Genomic DNA, 22,288 nt, shown 5'->3' on the forward strand with positions numbered 1-22,288 from the left:
GCATTTCTTTCTATGAATCAAGTGACGTTGACGGTCTATTATCCATGCAATATTGAATGTATGCTGGTCCCCTAATGCCTAAGTTTGTCTCAATTTCACTATAAGTCACATGAAGATCTTGGAATATCAATGGTTTCCGGATCAAAAACTGATGAAATTGGTCCAATTTCAAAAAATTCATCTTGGAATGAACTACAACCTCAGTTGAATTCACCATACCATCGCTAAAAATTGAATTATGTTCATTGATTCACTGTTCTTGAGTTAATCCACGTCAAAAGTTGTGACAAATAATCGCATGAAAATGTTCACGATTTGGGCGAGATGAATCTTTTAAGTTGCTGCAAACAACACAAATAGCGCTCGTATGTTAAAACGTTCTGAGTACTTCAAAAATGTCAAGCTTTCGATGGAGGTATTAGTTAATGGATTGCAACACGAAGGTTGCCATATCCGGAAATAGAAAAGGCAACCCTCGTAAAGTAGGTAAGTGAGTATTACACCTTGAACAGGTTTGAAGTGCGTCCTGGAACAATAACATCTGGATATATGGACGCGTAATTAGACCAATTTTAATGTATGATTCGATAATCTGGTCGACTTCAGAATAGTCGTACAATTTCTGCAACGGAGAAGTAAGCGTGACAAAGAGACATTAGACATATATATAGGTCTTTATGGCACTGGATGCAGGGAATTAAATGGAATTTGAGAAAATATTTAAAGAGTTGACATTCCGAAAATTTTTAAAAAGTGTAAAACTTGAATTATACACTGTTAGAAAAATATGTTTTTCATATGTTTCGATATAAATAAAATGTGTTTCGGGCACAATTTTTAAACACAATATATTTAAGTGCAAACATGTAATGTTCTCAAACTAACACTAAATGTTTGGAACACATATGTTAATATGTTAGAATATATTATGTTTGGGGCATGCATGTTTCATAAAAATTATATGTGTGAATGTAAACATATATAAATTTACAAATTTCGAGTAAACATATATATGTTGTGATATTTTATTCAGAGAGCGACAGAGAGAGAGAGAGAGGGAGAGAGTATAGAGAAAGAAATAGAGATAAAAACCGGGAGGGTTGACGAAAGATATCAAATTAACACAGCGAGAGAATCGAAAGAGAGCAATTTCTGTGAAACCGCTTATATATATTGTTTCGGAAACTGCTTTATGATAAGGCCAAAAATTTTATACGCTTAAGTCTAAATATTATTTAATTTAAGTCTAAATATTATTTAATTTGTGTATATTATAAAATTATTTATGTATGTTTATACTCGACCCCACGTTCTTCCTTTGTTAGAGTTTTTGAATTCCTTCCAAAATATCAAACTTTTATACCAAAACCAGTTTTTTATTACAAAATTGTTATGTTTGCTATAAAAAAATAATATTTTATCCAAAAGCTCAGTCCACTTCGTTTATAGCAAGCACTGTTTCTGACTGTAAATCTTTAATAACCCACATTTCGAAGTTTCATTATAAAAATTTAATATAGTATAAATATAAATGTGTAAATTAAAAAAAAAAACAATTGTTGTTTGGTCGGAGCAGGGATTGAACCCACGACCCTTTGCATGTACGGCAGACATGCTAACCACTGCTCCACGTTGCCAACACATGTATGTTTCTGTTAAATAATGTTATGTTTGCATGGGCTCGTGGGCTATATAAATGTAACTTATAACGATAATTGTCTTCTGGTGACTATAACAGCTACGTAGCTCAGTGGTAGTGTGTTTGCTTACAAACTGTATGGTCCTCGGTTCGATTCTCCGTCCAGGCGAAAGGTAAAATTTAAAAAAAATTATAAAATTGAATAATTTCTTCAACATTATTTGTATTACAGAAAAAGGTGCCAAGAACTAAAAAATTTCGTGGAAGTGAAAATTATGTTAGGGAATGAGCACAATCTTCTTTGGGGAAATTTCTTCCAAGCATATAATATTTTTGGCTCAAAGTGCTTCCAAAAATTGAATATGTTCACATAAAACAAACATATTAATGTTTCGGCAGTATCCAATAATATATGTGCTTCCTGCAAAATATGTTTGGAACATATGTTAGAGAGGCGAGTTTTTTTGAGGGTGTATATACAAGAACTCTTAACAAGCCCAGTACTGGAACCCATCCTGGGTTCAACCACACCTTATATCGCATACATTGCCTATTTAAATATCATTATTAAATTATTTATTACAAGATTTGAAGAAGAAGTGAAAAATAAAACTCGAATTCTTGAAGGTGGAATCGAAAGAATTTCTAACTTGTTTTTAACCCCGTTGGCCTACAATGGGTCAATCAATCCCCCATTATAAAACAAAGTCTAAATAATATTTTTATGACGTGCAATTAGTTGAGTGATTCTTTTTATTTTAACTAACTAGTAAATAACCTTCACCTTTGCAACAAAAAAAAAAAAACAAACAGATTAGTATTTGGGTCTTTTACCTACTAATCACCTCAATTTAATGCCCTTATGAACTATTAAAATATGATAATAGCTATAGGTCACCTTTTAGCTATTTATGTCAAATTTTATAATATAAAAAAATTAAAGCAAAAACAAAGTTATTGGAGAAATATGAATTATTTCAATAATCCATTTCAATGCCAAAAGAGATTCCATCAATTCAACAATTAGCTTAACACACCCCACTGTGTAAAATTCAAAACGAACTTAAAATCAAAATAAGTGAATGGCGATGTTTTGTTTTATTGAAAAAAAAGAAGAAAAGGAAACTTATACTTTGTTTATTGTTTAAAATTTGTTGGTTTGTTTTATATTATAATGAATAAACACACACACAAATCAAGTTTTATTGATAGTTAATATTTTTCCTTTTGAGTGTTTGTTTTTATAAAAATGTATCAATTACTCACATATGGTCGTCTACATATACATAACTAATATACGGTTACTTATAAAATTGTACATTCAATTAAACAGAAATGAGCGACTTTAGGAATTCAAAATTTTATGTATTTATTATTTTGTAATAGGCTTTGAGATATATATGGTATTTGCAAATAAGGCTTCATTTTATTTGGGCTGATATCACAACTGTGGTAATTAAAAATGTATACGTATCATCTAATGAAAATATAAATGCGATTTTTTTCCACAAGGCAGATGTGACCAATTTGTGTGGCAATTAAATGCCTAAAACAATCTGTTATTGATTATGCCCAAAATCATTATTCAAGGTTAACATTAGTTAAAGGTGGATGAATCAACGGATTTTATATAATATTTAATTGAATGTATCCAATATCTCTCTATATAATCTCTAAGTGGAATACTTTACACCAAATTCATTTCTAACATAAGACTCATTATTGGACCAATTCCATTCATAATTGGAGAAAAAATTGCACACATGGCGAAGAAAATAATAATAGAATAATTTACCCGTTATCGTGGTAAAAACACATTTTTCTTCGCCATATGGGACTGTTTTTTTAATTTATCATTGAAATGGTCAGATAATTCGTCATCAAACATCCGTGCGATAGTTTCACCCAACTCAAGAAAAGTTGATTTCCTTGCTTTCAAGAAGCCACCTCTTTAGCTCGGAATCAATACCAAAATTTTTAAGGGAATGTCAAAATCTACATACTTCCTTAAAAATGTAAACAGGACCCAAATTTGCATGTTGCCTACCTACAAATACGAATCCAAATCAAATTCACGAATCCAGACCAAATCACCACGGGTATTGAAAGCTGCAGTTTAGAGGCTAGATAATCTTAGGGTTTTAACCTTAGGTTAAAAGAGATATCCTTACACGGACGAAAAAGACTGTTTTTCATATGTTTGGGTGTAAAAATTATATATTTGGAACACAAATTTTTTAACACAATATTTTTAAGTGCAGGCATATAATGTTCATGAACTAGCATAACCTGTTTGGGACATATACGTTAATATGTTAGAACATATTATGTTTGGGACATAAAATGTTTGTAAATATAATATGCTTAGATGCAAACATATATTAATTTAGAAATAGCCTATAAACATATATGTGTTTAGAAAGAGAGACCTAGACAGTATGCTGCAAGTAAAATAATGGAAGTAACCAACTGGCGCCTTAAAAAAATATCCACACAAAGAAAAATTCATAAAATTTTTTTTTCTACCAGCGTATGCCCTTATGTGAAACATAATATGTTTGAATAATACAAAAAATATTTTATTTGGACCAATCCTGAAAATATATATGCTTGAAGCAAAATGCGTTTGGGGTATATGTTACAGAAACTATTTTTTTTGAGGTTGTAGGTTAGATACCCTTAGGGGATAGAACAGTAGCTTTTGCAAATGTGGTCGAAAATCCCCTTTGCAATATCTCCTCTTATGTTCTCCTTCTGATTGATTTTCCAAATTATTATTTGCATAGTGAAAGTGGGGAAAAGACGTAATGTTTTACGAAATTTTATTTGTTTTTTTATACCCTCTACTATTAACTTTGTCATTCCGTTTGTAACACATCGAAATATGCTCCAAGACCCATAAAGTATTTATATTCTGGGTCGTGGTGAAATTCTGAGTCGATCTGAGCATGTCCGTCCGTCCGTGTTGAAATCACGCTGACTTCCGAATGAAACAAGCTATTGACTTGAAACTTGGCACAAGTAGTTGTTATTGATGTAGGTCGGATGGTATTACAAATGGACCATATCGGTCCACTTTTACGTATAGCTCCCATATAAACGTACCCCCAAATTTGGCTTGCGGATCCTCTAAGAGAAGAAAATTTCATCCGATCCGGCTGAAATTTGATACATGGTGTTAGTATATGGTCTCTAACAACCGTGCAAAAATTGGTCTACATCGGTCCATAATTATATATACCCCCATATAAACCGATCACCAGATTTGACCTCAGGAGCCTCTTGGAAGACCAAAATTCATCTGAATCAGTTGAAATTTGGTACGTGGTGTTAATATATGGCCTCAAACACCCATGAAAAAAATCGACCTGGTTTAAATTTGGTACGTGGTGGTAGTATATGAAATTTAACAATCATGCCAAAAGTGGTCCATATCAGTCCATAATCATACGTAGCCCCCATATAAACCGATCCTGAGATTAGGTTTTGGAGCCTCTTGGAGGAGCAAATTTCATCAGAGTCAGTTGAAATTTGGTACATTTTGCTAGTATATGGCCGTTAACAACCATGCCTAACTAGGTCCATATCGGTCTATAGTCATATATAGCCCTCAGATAAATCGATCCCCAATCACACAAAAATTGGTCCATATCAAGTTCATAATTATATATAGCCCCCATATAAGCGACCCCCATATTTCAATTCTGGTCTCCACGTATTGTGCAAAAAAGCCCATATCGATTCATAATTATTTGTAGACTTACCTATACATAACTTTTTTGTATATATATATATATATATATATATATATATATATATATATATATATATATATATATATATATATATATATATATATATATATATATATATATATATATATATATATATATATATATATATATATATATATATATATATATATATATATATATATATATATATATATATATATATATATATATATATATATATATATATATATATATATATATATATATATATATATATATATATATATATATATATATATATATAAATTAAGTTTTGTTTCTAATTTTTATTACAATTAAATAAAATGATTTTCATTAACTTTTTTTGCACACTGATATATAAAATTGACGTTAAAATTTATATTTTGCATCTTTTTTAATTTTTCAAGGAAATTTTTTTAAAAATATGGACGGATTTATTTGCGAAGATAATTCTTATGTTTTTTTCTAACGAATCATCCATCATTCCTGTCGTTCTCAATTCCCAGAATGTTATTAAGGTCTTTAGACCTTATATGGTTCCATGTAGCTAACATATTGCCATAGTTTAGTTCTTTCTAGAAATGTCATAAATCAATATTGCCATCATAATAATAATGGCAGTTTTTGTGCCAACCCATATGCCTTTACAGTTATTGTACACCAAAAAACACGTTTGTGCCTTAAGTCTTTTGTTTTTAGCTTATATGCGTCCATGAAAGAAAACTTCTTTGAGAATTTTTAAATGCTTCCTGGTTCTTTGAACCTTTTGTTTTGTGGAATAGTGCAATTTTATCGGAAACCCAAGAAATCTTTATAATTTCGTAACATTATTTGGGGTAGGAGGAAACAATTGTTGTGTGGGTTGTAATAGTTGTGGGTTGTGGATTCATGAAATCACGTAGAAATATTAATAAATCAATATTGTCACTTTATGTTTATCACATAAGGGGGAAAGACAAAGAAATGTCTTGAAAATAAATTTTAAAAATTCAACATTCATCCTGGTTGTTTCTTTCCCACTTCTCCCAGTTAAGGAGAACAAGGTGCGGTTTTGTTTGTTGTATTTGAAATGCGGAAGATATATGTTGTTGTAACTTATAGTTGGCAAGAAACGACATGATGCCACGTTAATGACATTGAATATGTGTCTAAAGAAGGCAACACATATGAGGGGAGCTTTAACAAAACGGATAACTGGTGTTGAAGCATCGTCACTGGGTTGTTATATGGCTGAATTGAAAAGAGCTATACCAAACAAATAACAAAAAAACTAAATCACTCGTGGTTTGAATGGCTGGGAAAGATTGACTATAAACCATGTGCTCATATATGAGCTAAGACTTAAACCACAAAGGCCCTATTAAAAAAGACAATGCAACCAGGTTATCTTTATGGTAGACATGAAGACAGCTTGTCTTCCTCTATCGAAGCAATGAGATATGAATATCCCAATATCTCCACCGTGATCTAACGTAGAGGTAGAAACATCATGACCATTTTCACACTATAGAGCATTGATTGAGGCTGCAAGCTAAATTTTACCTTGCTAATCAGTAAATTCCATAACTCCCACATAGACAATAAAGAAAAATATTGTATGCTAAATTGCTTTCAACTAAAATTTTAATTGAAATCACGAAAATAAAAAACTAATTGTTTCTATTGATTTTATCGATTTCAAAATTGGTTATAATTTAGAATTAGAAATAATTTATGCATTTAATTAGATTTTAGTGAAAAAATCAAAGACTCATAGTACTAGCTCATTGCAATAACCATGAATTCTTTGATATCAAAGGGATCTTCTCTATGTAATTTTGATCTGTATGGTGTATATGTTAATACCTCTTTGGAGACATTTTTTCGATGACGTCCCATAAATGTACCCCAATTTTAACTGATGACCCTTTCAATTCATTACATAAATACAACAAAACAGTTTGTGTATATATGATTTTTATAGGCCTACTAAAGGAATTCTGTGGTATGGCAAAAATTTCACAATTTCTTCTGTTAAAATTTAGTATGATTTTTTTTCTGCCTGCTGGTCGAATACACATTCCATAAGGAAGTTTTTCAATGAACTAAAAATATTCATATAAACTGGTTGCATTCAATAACCACACATTTACATTCACATTGGTATTCTGTTGCATGCATTTTAATTCTGTTGGCAACGGTTTTGGGCCACGAAAGTTTCTTGAACCTTTATTGGGTTTTATCTGTTCGCTATATGATTCCTTTTTATTTACAGTTCTTTTTTTAAGAATGTCTTCTTGTCTCTTTTTTTATTTCATCCATTTTGCTATACATAAAGCAAAATGCCAAGTGGCCTAAGATGTAAAGACATATATCGAGTGGCAAAGAAGAAAGGATTGGTTCAGGTGGTTATTTGGTCCTCTATCTAATATTTGAGATATATACGAGTAAGAAGTTTAGAGAAGACAGAAATAAAATTGAATTAATTTCAGAGAAGTCTATAGTAACATTTTTATAGAAGATTAAAATTGGTAGCCCAAGAACCCACAAAGTAAGTACACAGTTCCAAATTCAAGATTCCAGGGAATTCGAATGAATATTTTTTTGCTGATTAAATATAAAGTATGACGGAAAATAGCACAGAATTTGGAATTTTTATAGATAGGGTGACATATTTGCGGTTCGGACTCGGGTATAAAAAGAAGGTCCCTTGCCATTGAAATAAACATAGAATTAGACATCACTCATTGGAAAGAGAGAAGTTCACCACTTGTGGTATCACAATGGACCAAAAAGTCTAAGTGAGCTTAAATTAATGGGCTGTCACTATACCTAACCTAACTTCAGGTCTTTTTTTATAGAAAACTGGTATACCATATCTTCCTTCCTCTTTCTTGATTAGGGCAAATTTCAGTTGTTGTATATCTAACTTCCAATCTGGTAGAACCTTCGGTGCCTTAAGTGGCTTTAGTAGCAAAATTCTTGTAGAAGACTTAACAAAACGACAAACTAAACGAAATATTCACGACGTCATTGTCATCATGATTATCATCAACATCACCAATGCATTCTTCACTTGCAACATTTCCTGCTTAGACAACATTTTTGTGTTGGTAGCCAACGAAACACGCGGACGGTTATATAGTATGTGTCCCTCCGCCCAAACCCTCATTGTATGCCTGCTGACGTTTGAGACTCTGGGGAATGATTTGATTTTTTGTTTGTTTTTTACTTAGTGCCAAAGGTTCTTAACGTCTGGTTTGAAGCCGCTTAAATTTTCAAGTCTTTCGACTGCAGTTTTATATGTATGCTCAAAGTGCATATGAAGAACTACTCATGGATCATTATGATCAACATCATCGTCTTCATTGGCATCATGAAGGTAAGTAAGGCCATTGGGGAAAACATGAAAATCTTTGCAAGATACAGAAGCCACCAAATCTTTAAAGCAACCATAGCAACTAAAGAATCTAAAGAGGAAGGTTGATTTTGTGAACTAGAGTCACGGTTCTTGTTTTCGCTATTCGACGATATCCAGTCAAGCTGTGAGATAGACTTGATATCGAAGTACACTGGGAAAGGTTTTCTATACGATGTGGCCAGGTGATGGGAGTAAACATGTCCTATATTCATATACTGAACTGTTCAAGATCATATCAAGATTTGATCAAGTCGCCCGACCTATTAGTTGATCGGAGATAGGGGTCTTCATTTTTATTCGATCTTAACAAAATTGGAATTAAAGGTCGAGTGTTTGACTAGTCATCTTTTGGTGAAAAAAAACTGAAAAGTCGTAGTCGACTGTTTGTAATCTTCAAATTCGATGAATCGACTTTCGCCTTTTTATTTGAAAATCAAATCAATTCAACTAATGGGACTTTGAAGTAAGCGAATATTAACATATTCGCTATTCGTATGGACTCAAATCGGCTAATAGACTTTTAACGAAAAAATCGAAAAGCAGACTTTGAATTTAAGGATTTTTTTATCATAATTTCGAAAGTCGCGTCATTAAACGTCGTCTTGAGAATAATCGAAATAAAATATTAAAAAAATCGAACAGCCGACTTTTTAAATTGGAAAAGTCTACAATCGTCTTTTTTTATAAATGAAAATAAAAAAAATACTATTGATTCTCTCTGTCGCCAAGTAAGTCCAAGCTCAGTATCATATCGACATAAAAATAGGGCAGAGGCAATATGTCTTTGTCAGTTGTTTAGGAGCTAATGATCCTCGTCTTATTCTCTTTTAATGACTTCCCGCTTCATTCGTTTAACTCAGCCTTCGTGAATTCCATCGCCCTTTTCACATTCTTACCGTCATCATCAGAGAAAGCTTTGATCGTCCTCTTGCATCCCAACAAAGTTCGTGGCGATATCGTATCTTCTACTACTTCTCTTTAAATCATTCGGTTACCTGTACATTTATTTTTTATTTATGAAGTTAGCGAAAATTGACATATCCGCTATTGGTATGAACTCAAATCGGCTTAAAGATTTTTAACAAAAAATTGAAAAGCAGACTTTGAATGTGAAATTTTTTTATCATAATCTTGAAAGTCACGGCATTAAAAGTAGAAAGCTCAGCTTATATCATATCTCCTACTAAATGACAATATCTGTCATGACGTAAAAAATAGAGCAGAGACAATATGTATCTGTCAGTTTCTTAGGAGCTAATGATCCTCGTCTTTTAATGGCTTCCCGCTTCATTCGTCGTGGATTCGATCGCTTTGGCGTCCTTTACGTCCACCTTCTTACCGTCCTGGAACTATTATTCCAGGACATGCATACGTAATGCGTATCGTACCATCATCAGAGAATCCCTTGATCGTTCTCTTGCATTTCAAAAAAAAAAAAAATCGTGGCGGTATCGTGTTTTCTATTACTTCTCTTAAAATCATTCGGGTATATGTAAATTTATTCGTCTCGTTGTGACTCGAATTTTAACCTGAAGAAATGTTGAATGGTTCATCTTAAGGCAATAAAATCTTGGTCGCGATCCTATCATCTCCCTCATCCATTATGCACATAGGCGTAACTATATTTATGGCATCATCAACTCACACTTTACACTCAGGGTCCCTTGTCCACTGCAACCCGGAATCCTCTTTTAGTTGAACTTATCTATTCCTCTCTTTATGCCGTTCCTTTGGTGTCAGGTGACGTACTGTTGTCGACTCAGTAGCATCTCCCACTGCTGGTGAGATGTACATTATCCCGATACCCATTCTATTTCACTCTCTCTCATCAGTGAGTACTGCCCGATTCTATGTTAAGTTCATTGACAGGGGTCTTCCTTCTTATTGCCCGAGATTTAATACACTCAGAAATGTCAGCAGCATTACGCGGGTCTGGCAACCATTGCCGAACTACCTGGCTAACTCTTTATATCCATGGGTCAAGCATACTGCCTGAAGAACCAGTAAATATTTCTCCTGCACACCTTCCACATAGCAGAGAGGTTCAACCCCGTTGTCAATCACAATTCTCAGCAGGCCGTATATACAAGAAGTGGTCATACATATTCACGACGACCATAAACTCCATATCGTGTTGATTAATTTTAGTTTTACATATAATATTCCATTGTATTTTTCTCTTAGTGTAAGAATATATGAATATTCTTCATGTATATTCAGTAATGCATAATTCCATCGTATATTAGATTTTGCGCCAAACAACTTCCTTGATTTGCTTAGTAGTTTTCCTTTACGTGGTTGTGCTTCACTGCACTTTGATTAGAAGCCACAGCTTGAGGTGTTCTTCGTTTGAGCCTTATGGCTTTCGTTCTTCTTGCAAATATTCCTTTACCGCTGGTGGCAGTTGATAGTAAATCATGGGCCCATAAAAGTATTTTTATGGCCTGTTGACTGCTGAGCTTTACAACGATAGCAGCCCGCTTCTTTAGGTGGTTTCTTCTTGAGATTTTTATTTTGTTTGCATTATCAGGCTATCATCTAAGCCTTACATGAGCCAATTATAATATGGTTGTTGTCTTCCTGATGGGAGATCATTAACCCTGTTCATAATTAGAAATGCCTGTATTTCTGTTTTTGCACTCTAAGGAAATGTCTGGTCATTAGATATGGATGTGTACACTGATATTTATGAGAGCATATTAAGCATTGCTTAATTCATTTGCACAGTCTCTTGATCTTAGAACATATCCATTTGCTTGCTACGTTGGTTTGTTGCTTGGTTGCCTGACTGGCAAGGAAATGCATTCATGTCATTTCAATCAGAATTTATGGTATGGCATGTTTGCTTTAAATCATTTTTTATTTGCTTGTAACGATAATATGTTATAGTTCTATGCCTATTAGACGGTATGGTGTAACAAATTAACAAATATGGTAGACCAATATAGCATAGAACGAGATTTTACGTCCAATTGCAAATTGGGAATTTTTGAAAGGGATATAACATTTAAAGTTATGAGATATGCACCTAATAAAAACTAAATAGATTTTTCTTTTATAAATAGTTTTAATATGTGGTGTTTTGAAAGCCGCTTTTAGCACAGTATATTCTCAGTTTCTTTGCTCAATAATGAGGAGCCAGAGAAGCTTTAAAAAAATGTATTGATGAGACGGAGATTAAACCCGTGGTTAGATTAGGTCAGGTATAGTGACGGTTCGTTATTTTAGGCTCACCTAGACTATTAAGTCTATTTTGGTACAACAAGTAGCGAACTTCTCTCTTAACAATGAGTGCTGCCCGATTCTACACGCAGAGAAGGAATATGATCACCCCAAACATGTTTTAAGAGCAAAATGTTATTTTTGGACGATGACCATGGAACATTTTTGTCGCAAAAATGTTGTTTTCTCGGCAAACATATACATGGTTGCCGAAATCAGACATATGCTTTTTGAGAAAATAACATGGTTGCCTCAAACATGTTACATATTCTCCGTCCAAAAATAACATTTTGCTCTCGAAACTTGGTTGAGGTGATCATATTCCTTCTCTGGGTGTATGTTTAGACCAAGGGCCTTATTTTTATATCCGAGTGTCGAGAGTCGTTTCACATTGCGGTGAAACCACTTAGAGAGGCTTTGATATATTCAGAAATGTCGCCATCATTACTGAGAGGAGATAATCGACCGCTGCAAAATTTTAAGTATTTGGCAGAAACTCGGTTTAAACCCATGGCCCTATGTATGCAAGGCGAGCATGCTAATCAATGCACCACGGTGGCTCTTTTGAACCCATGAACCTCGTTCTTCCGAGTGGGCGATACAATATTGAGAGCGAAATAATTACATAAGAACATTTCCGCACTCAGTATATAACATTTTCAACGCATTAATAATAATATGATCACCGTCACAATGGTTATTGTTTAAGATATCTTGGTCATCCCATCAATCGAATGGGGGCATACCGCAAATCTCTCAACAAGACTAATGAGTTTTTTTAATATTCATCCAATACTCGTATAGGCCACAGGAAGATCCATGGAACTACGAGGACTGCTTTTTATATTTCGGGATTAGAAAAAGAATAACACATATTATTTATAGAAAATAGCTTCAATGTTTTTCAAAATATTCCCCATACACAGAAAATAATATTATAATTTTTGAGCTAACAATAAATTGTTGTTACAGAAAATTTTTAAGTTCAACAAAATTTTTGTCACTCTGATTGAGTAATCTCCAAAACCTTCAACCCCTTCTTCAGGAATCGAACAGTCCACTGCTGTTTACTTTCGGGATCATACACGTAAATCCACAATGTCATAGACATGTTTCGAATTCGAAATTTTGTAATTCGTATTTCGTAATTTTCGTAATTCGTAATTTCCATCGACCAGTCGACACGATCCTTTTTTAGCGATTGACAAATTGTATGGGAACAAGGACAAGTTATTTTTGACCATTAAATGTTCGTGCAATATTGAATGTATGCTGGTCCCACTAATGCCCAAACTTGTCTCAATCTCACAATAGGTTACATGACGACCTTGCAATATCAGTTGGCGCACAGCATCAATGGTTTCAGAAACGTCCAAAGTTTTAAAAAAATAGTAACGAAAATATTCACGATTAAATTCCATTTTTTGGACGAGTTAAATCTTCTAAGTTGCTGTAAACAACACAAGTAGCGCTCGTTTGTTCAAACATTCTGAGTGTGTATAACCACAAAAATGTCAATCTTTACGAGGTGTTAGTAGGCAGATTGCAACGCTAGGGCTGCCCAATCCCAAAATATAAAAGGCAACCCTCGTATACACTTCTTTTCGGTTTAACTCTTCAGTAGCGAAAATGTGAATTTTGAATTGAACAAGGGCTTCCTTTATAACCTATTTTAAATTATTCAAGGCTACACCCAGAGAAGGACCCAAACATATTTGAAATGGAAAACATGTAACACGTTTGTCGCAATCATATTATTTTCTCCGTAAATTATGTATCTTATTTCGGGAAGCATGTTATAGTGGGCGAGAAAACAATATTTTTGCGACAAAAATGTTCCATGATATCCGTAAGAAAGTAAAATTGAAATTGAAGAAGATTACAGCGATCTAAATATACCCAGCAAAAAAATTGGAAGTTCTTCTAAAAGAACAACTTGAAAAGCACTTCCAAAAATGCCCTCCCAAAGATGTTCTTTAGTTTAACTAACTCGACTTTTTCATATTTTTAATGGGTATTTATACCCTGCGCCACACTGTGGAACATGGTATTATAAGTTAGTGCATATGTTTGCAACACCCAGAAGGAGACGAGATAGACACATGGTGTCTTTGGCAAAAATGCTCAGGGTGGGCTCCTGAGTCGATATAGCCATGTCCGTCTGTCCGTCTAGGTCGCAGTTTTAGTCCAATCGACATCAAATTTGGTACAAGAATGTGTTTGGCTCAGAATAGAACCCTATTGATTTTGGAAGAAATCGGTTCAGATTTAAATATAGCTCCCATATATACATTTCGCCCGATATGGACTTATATGGCCAGAGTTTTACCCCAATTTGCTTAAAATTTTGCACAAGAAGAACATTTAGTACTATAGTCAAGTGTGCCAAATTTTATTGAAATCGGTTCAGATTTAGATATAGCTCCCATATATATCTTTCGCCCGATATGGACTAATACGGTCCCAGAAGCCAGAGTTTTACCCCAATTTGGTTGAAATTTTGCACTAGGAGTACAATTAGTAGTGTAGTCAAGTGTGCCAAATTTTATAGAAATCGGTTCAGATTTAGATATAGCTCCTATATATATCGTTCGCCCGATTTACACTCATATGACCACAGTGGCCAATCTTTTACTCCGATTTAATTGAAATTTTGCACAGGGAGTAAAATTAGCATTGTAGCTATGCGTTCCAAATTTGGTTGAAATCGGTTCAGATTTAGATATAGCTCCCATATATAGCTTTCGCCCGATTTGCACTCATATGACCACAGAGGCCAATTTTTAGCTCCGATTTAGATGAAATTTTGCACAGGGAGTAGAATTAGCATTTTAGCTATGCGTACCAAATTTGGTTGAAATCGGTTCAGATTTAGATATATCTCCCATATATAGCTTTTGCCCGATTGGCACTCATATGACCACAGAGGCCAATTTTTAACTCCGATTTAGTTGAAATTTTGCACAGGGAGTAGAATTAGTATTGTAGCTATGCGTGGCAAATTTGGTTGAAATCGGTTCAGATTTAGATATAGCTCCCATATATATGTTTTTCTGATTTCGACAAAAATGGTCAAAATACCAACATTTTCCTTGTAAAATCACCACTGCTTAGTCGAAAAGTTGTAAAAATGACTCTAATTTTCCTAAACTTCTAATACATATATATATAGCGATAAATCATAAATAAACTGTTGCGAAGTTCCCTTAAAATTGCTTCAGATTTAAATGTTTCCCATATTTTTTACCAACATTGTGTTCCACCCTAGTGCATTAGCCGACTTAAATTTTGAGTCTATAGATTTTGTAGAAGTCTATCAAATTCTGTCCAGATCGAGTGATATTTAAATGTATGTATGTATTTGACGGATGTGATATGGTATCGAAAATTTATATCTACAAAGTGGTGCAGGGTATAATATAATCGGCCCGCCCGACTTTAGACTTTCCTTACTTGTTTTAACTTTTTTTTTTGTTTCAAATAAGTTAAAAACTATGTAAGAATTAATAAAATGGTACAAATTATTAAAATTTTGTCGAAAAAATATTCTAGAAAAATTGCGAATTTTTGTAAATTTTTGAAGACAAACGTTTCAGACAAGCGTTAGAAAACATAAAAAAAAATTTTTGTTTCTTGGTGTTTTATTCGATCTTTTTCTTTTTAATAAAAGTCAATAGTTTTTCAAGCTTAACATCTATTGCAATAGATAAAGTAGACGAGAGCAGTGATGCTCCATTAGAATAATAATTGTTTTGTGATCATTGTCTCATATATCAAATAAACCCTCTGAAGAAGCAATTCAGTGAAAATTGCGAAATATCAGGAATAATGGATTAAAAATAAAAAATAAAGGAAACGAAGATCTTAAGCTTGAAAAACTATTGACTTTTATCATAAAAAAAAATCATAAAAAAATAAATAAATTATTTACTTAGCAAAATATTACAAAACACTGAATTCGGATCACACCTTAAGAAGTGATGCAAATTCAGTGCAACGGCTGTTGAAGTGCTGGACATCTGTCCTATGACAAGCCCATGTTAAATTCATAGCGATATTTTGTACTTAAACCGGACAACTTGTACCTCTTAGTAATGTGGAAAGTATAGTATTCTCTTTTTGTGATCTATTAAAATTTATTTGTCTCTTATTTGCGTGCAACTTTAAATCAAAAATAGTTTTGTTGGAGATAGATTTTAAGGAAATCCCCATCTCTTTATGCTTTGAAAATAACAAAGGATTGATTTGTTTCCAATTTTTAATTTTTTTTCACTTTTAATGTCTCATCTTCAATAATATTAAATTAAAAAAAAATCCAATCATTGATTCATTTAAAATAAATAAATACTTACTTTTTGACTGTAATTGGGCACCATTCACTGTTGAAAATACTATTAACTACAAAGAGAAAAAATATTAAATTAGTATCACAAAGCTAATAATGATGCCATCCTGTAATAAGTATTTAAACTACATAATAATAATAAAAAAACTTACCAATATATTTAATGATGTGTATACTGCTCGCTGTAGTGAGGAGGAGCCCATATTGCCTGAAATTGTCAAAAAATGAATACAAATTAACAAAAAAAAATTATTTAAATAAAACTGCAGCTTAACTAAATGATTAAATATTAAACAAATTTTTTTATTCAACATAAAACCACATCCCATAAAACCTCAAATTTCGCAAAATGATGAATTTGATGGAAATTTATGATAATCGTGACAAGATAGTTGTGAAACATAATCTCGTGCAAATTGAAAGTGACAATAGCGCATGCGTGTATGTATGTGCAAAACCACTCATTCCCTAAAGCATCATCATCTAATTGGCCATGATTTAGGACGCCGTCAACACCCGCCTGTGGTTTGTAACATTTCCAACGCTTAGAGAATTACAACATTATTATCCATTATCCATTCATTTCATACAACCTTAAACTACTTTGCTATAAGCAGACGAATGGAACAACATAGGCATGCATACTCCATGACATGATGTGCTATGGTGCCTTTAATGATTGACAGCTAAGACGAGCATTTGAAATTTTTTTTAATGATGTTTTGATTGGAAAATAATTTCTTTTGTTTTTTTTATTTTGTCGGCGCAAATTTTTTCATTCTCCATATGAGAATTTGTCTAGGAGGAGATGTGGATAATGGTGTTTTTTTTTTGTAATTTGTTGTTGCTTTTGATGGTTAGTGTAATTGCGGTTAGTTGTGACCTCAAAAAGAAAGTTTGGAATGATGCATGTATGGCAAAATGGGTTTTAAGGTAGGTTCTTTGTCTGACTGATGGACTCACTTTGTGTAAAGGAGTGTTTCCAGCAAAATGTTGAATAGATAGTGTTTTTTTGCAAGTATGGGGGCGTTTTTAATGGAACGTATGTGGTGAAGTTTGTCTTAATGACATTAAAATTCTTTGATTTTTAGGTCATTGCTTCGGGGGGAAATAAATGAAAGGGCGAAATTTTAAATATTATCAGTCATAAATTAATATGACGCTTCGTCAGCAATTTACGATTAGTTTTTAGATTAAAATCTCATATTTCCGATGTGTAGATTGGATACAAGCAAACAAAGGATAGTTTTTGTTTTTTTTTTTGCTTTGTAGTCAAGATAGAAATTTAAAGAGAAATTCATTAGTTTTAAAGAATTTTTCAAAATTATTAAAGCCAACATCACCTCAATCCAATAAAAAATTTCTTATATGTAAAATCGAATCACTTAAGGACCAAATAACTTCATTCAGAAATTTATCGACTTTTGGACAAGGAAAAAACCTTTATATCAGAGAAATACGTCTTTTATGGTAAGCAAAACTCGCATTTGTATTTTAAGGACAAAAATCTTTGGCCTTTTTTAGTGTATGTATATTGTAATATACACTGAAAAAAAAGCATGCCCGGTTCCAAAGATTGTGTCTTTACTTTAACAATTTTGGTATTGATTCCGAGCCAAAGAAGCGGAGAATACATGTAAGGATACTTTTAAGACACAATTCTCTTTTAAATTTGGGTTTTGTGTACTTGCTTCTAGGAAGCAAGTTTTAATTTTTCGTTTTTTCAGCTTTTTTCTTCATATGCTATCAAAGTCCTTTAAAAAACGATTTAACGACAACTTTATTTTCAAAATTCAGACTCGACTTCCAGTAGAAATTATGCTATGTTTCAAGTAAAAAACGTCTTTAAAATAAAGTGTTGAAAAACATGTCCTATTTTTAATTGATTTTTTTGCTTTGTAGTCAAGATGCAAAAAGACAACAAATTTAAAGACAATTTCATTAGTTTTAAAGATTTTTTCTGAATTATTAAAGTCAAGTTGACCTTACCCCAAAAAAATTCTCTTTCGTGTTTTAAGCCAAATCACCTAATTATAAGGACAATACGACTTCATTGAAAAGTTTATCGACTTTTGGACAAGGAAAAAAATCTTTCTATTGGAGAAATGCGTCTTCTATGCTAAGCTAAATTTGCATTCGTATTTTAAGAACATGAAATCTTTGACCTCACGACAACATTTTTTTCAGTGTACAGTGAACCCACCAGGAAGAAAAATTTTGGTTAATTTTAAAAAAATTTAGATTATTTTTAGAAAATTTTTACTAAACAGTATTAAAAACGCTGACATCACGCCGATGCCCATGAACTAAAATAAAGTATAATTGGCTTTAGTGAAATAGAGGGTTTACTGTTTTTTGAGTGTATTAAAAACACTATTAGTTATTTAATAATGTACTTATTATGTGAGTGAGGTAAATTGTAAACTAACCGAGACACAAACCATGTCGTTTTCGCCAATGCTCCTAATGGGTTAATTATTGGGAAGATAAAATATTTATTAACAATCAGCACCGTTCTCCGGCGCAACCCATTTTTGTACAAACGAAAGATCATAAAGGACACTTAAATACAAGTAGCTTTTATTTTTGAAAGCATGACAGAAGTTTTATTTTTCTTTATTGTTTTAAAAGTTAGTTGGAACAACTTTTAAAAATCTTCAAATGTGTCTAGTGCACCATACCTGCTCTACATGTTTTGGTATCAGAAGAAAAGTATTGAAGATTAGAATAAATTCAAGTCATTGGCATGTTCAAAAGCTATTTTTATCAAAAATAAAATTTCTTTGTCAGAATTTATAATGTGCTGCACACTGACCCAGCGGCTTTACATTTTTTGGTCACAACATAGAGGTCTTAAAGTTCGACTTTAACTTTCCGATTGTTTTTTTTGACAAAAAACCTACTAGTCTAAATACTTTTCGGTTTTTTAAAATTCAATTAGTCGTTTCTGTGACGCGAATTTAAAAAAAAATCAAATGTCACTTAGTTGATTAAAGCGAAGAAGGCTTCAACTTTTCGCCAAAAATCGATTGTTTGAAATATAGATATTCGACTTTTGTATCCCTAATTGTGGTGGTTCAAAAATTTTGCCTGAATGTTTTTTTATGAAAAATGCAACATTTTTTGAAAATCTTTAAATGGTATCCCAATTGAGTTTTCTAACTATCTAACACCTCATAACACATTGATGGACAAGAAGATTTTAGTGAACTATCGTCATCATTTAGCCCTAGGTCAAGTAAAAACAGGGACGCGAGAGTTTGAATGCCTGTTTTGGAATACCTGTAGTTAATCGATGTTTCGGCTAGACTGCTCCATCACTGACTTTAGCGTTATTGTCTAAATTTTCTAAACACATTAATTAAATTGAAAAAAAAAAAACTAATTATATGCTGACTAATTAAATTATATTAATGAATTGGCAAAAATTCATGCGAAAATGGCAAGGAAAAATAACCAGCAATAATGAAATAGAAATAAATAAACCTTAAGCCCATATTCAAATAATACAACACAAACCAGAAAAAAATATTAAAAAACCACAACCAAAACTAAACTAAAAAAGCCCCTTAAGGTCAACCAACAAACTCTTATTTCTCTAGCAGTTTTATTCTCCATATATATTTTGTGGCGATGACTAAGCCTTTACCATACCAAAATCAGAAACCAAGTCTAACCGGTTCAATATGCAAATTTGATTGGTTTTCTATTTGGGAAAATGTTAAAGAAAAACTTAACAAAAACAACAAAATCCTTTTGGAAACGTCATACAATAGCCTATTTTCCAATATCCCATAAATTACATTGGGGATAAAAATTGTCACTATTTTCATTTAACAAATGCGGCTAATTTTTCAAAGACATCAAGTATTATCTTTCTATTTTTTTTAATTTTTTTTTTTTAAGAATTCAAAGATAATGTTTTATCGTTCCATATAAGAAAAGTTTGTTGTTGTTTTCATATTGCTAACATGAGACATCTTTGGTGCATGCCATGTCTAAATGATTTCCTTGGCCTCAAGTGAAGCTGCTTAACATAGAAGCAAAGAAAATTAATGTTGGCAGTTTTTTTTCTCTCCACCATCGATGTCCCTCATTGGATGTTGTCAAAGGAAATATAACGACATTACCTTTGTGTCGCACAGTGGGGAGAAATAAAATAATAAACGATTGAATTTTGAAAATGGTTTCGATAAAACTAGATTTTTAAAACTTCTTAGAGATTTTGGTAAATATCAATATTTTTATCCCAATTGTCATGAAGCTCTGTTTGTGGTAAGTTAGCTAATGAACTTTTAAACCGTCTTTCTAGTTAACGATAACAGAGCAAAAATATCTGCAATTTAATTTCTGTTAGTGACAGTTAAAGCCAAACGGAGCTACATAAGAAATGTCTGAAAGATATCCTATTTTTTAAAGCAAATTTATCAAATAGTGGTTATAATTCCAAATTTTTCTATGTATGATTTTGATTGTTGAAAAATAATAAAAAATAAAATACCTTTTATAGGGAACTCTTGAAGAAGTTTAAATTTTCTTAAAAAATTATATTAAAAAGATTATTTTTTGTAAATTACTTTAGATTCTTAAATTGAATAAACCGTCTCCTGCCTAAAAAACATTTTTCTGATTCAATCACGACTTTCTACAAATTTAATTTGAACTTCTTCAATCACGAAAATGATAATATCAAACACACAATTAATTAGAAATAAAAAATATACTTAATTACAGATTTTATTGAATTTATTAATTAATTATAATGAGTTTTACGACAAAAAATAATTTTGGGATTATTCGTTTGGCTTGATGTCATGGACTAATGAAAAATGCTGGTATTGTTGTTTTTCATTACTTTTTTATTGAGATGTTGCTGTTCTCGGATATTTCGATACACCATCGGTGATCATCTTCAGCGAGATATTATCTATAAATTATAAATTAATTAAATTTTAAATTGTAACAATTAAAAAAAAGTGCCGAACCTATTAATAAAGTTTAATTATTTTTTGTCGTAAAACTCATTATAAATAATTATTATATATAAATTTTCTTGCCTCACAAAAAGAATTAATTGAGTTTTTCAACGAAAAACAGTTAAAGTTGTAATTCAATCAATTAAACAAATTAATTGACAGTGCCAAATAAATCAATTAATTTTTGGTCAAGTATATTTTTGATATCTAATTAATTACAGTTTCAACTTCGATCAATTTTTTATTTGGATGACGATGTTTTTTCTGTGTAATCAGGATTCCATACCACTGTGTACCATCAAACCAAAATTTCTACTTTCTACACTTTTTCTAGGATCTAATGTATTTGCCGAAAAAATAATATAATTTTTTATGAAAATTAAATTTTCCAAAAAACGTTCGTTAAAATTTCTTGGAATTGTTTCCCAATTAAATTTTAGAAATTTAGTTAAAAAATTTCTTAAATAATAGAATCGCTTGTATCAAATCTTTTCATTATTTAAGAAAACTTCTACGTTTTTAACTAGATTTCTAAAATCTAATTGAAAAACAATTTTAAACAATTTAACCTAACATTTTTGGAAAACTTTATTTTATTTTCATAAAAAATTATATTAATGTTTTTCAAGAAATTGTCACAAATATTGACAGTAATTCCAAATTTTGCTGATGTAAAAAAAATCGAAAAGTAATCCTAAAAATGTTTGCCGAACATTTTTTAGAAACTCTTGCTAAAAAATCAATTAAAACAAGTATATACGGCCGTAAGTTCGGCCAGGCCGAAGCTTATGTACCCTCCACCATGGATTGCGTAGAAACTTCTTCTAAACTCTGTCATCCACAATCGAATTACTTGGGTTGCGGTAACGCTTGCCGATGGCAAGGTATCTTGAAACTTCCTAACACAGTCTTCTAAATTGTAAGTAAGTCCATACGTGGTATATATTAAAT

The 22,288-nt window shown here is 32.0% G+C and overlaps 1 protein-coding gene across 4 annotated transcripts in view; it reads right to left on the reverse strand.

Moving 5' to 3' along the window:
- Window positions 1-22,288, reverse strand: part of pio (zona pellucida domain-containing protein piopio) — a 141,803-nt gene that overhangs the window by 35,076 nt on the left and 84,439 nt on the right. For all 4 annotated transcript variants that reach the window (XM_075309531.1, XM_075309533.1, XM_075309532.1 and 1 more), the window contains exons 2-3: window positions 16,514-16,569; window positions 16,369-16,414 (exon numbers count right to left, since the gene is read on the reverse strand). In XM_075309531.1, coding sequence (XP_075165646.1) covers window positions 16,369-16,414; window positions 16,514-16,564 — 97 coding nt within the window. In that variant the 5' untranslated portion in view covers window positions 16,565-16,569. The remainder of the gene's footprint in view (window positions 1-16,368; window positions 16,415-16,513; window positions 16,570-22,288) is intronic.

Source organism: Haematobia irritans, chromosome 5 (genome assembly GCF_050003625.1).
Source record: "Haematobia irritans isolate KBUSLIRL chromosome 5, ASM5000362v1, whole genome shotgun sequence".
Taxonomy (NCBI): Eukaryota; Metazoa; Arthropoda; class Insecta; order Diptera; family Muscidae; genus Haematobia; species Haematobia irritans.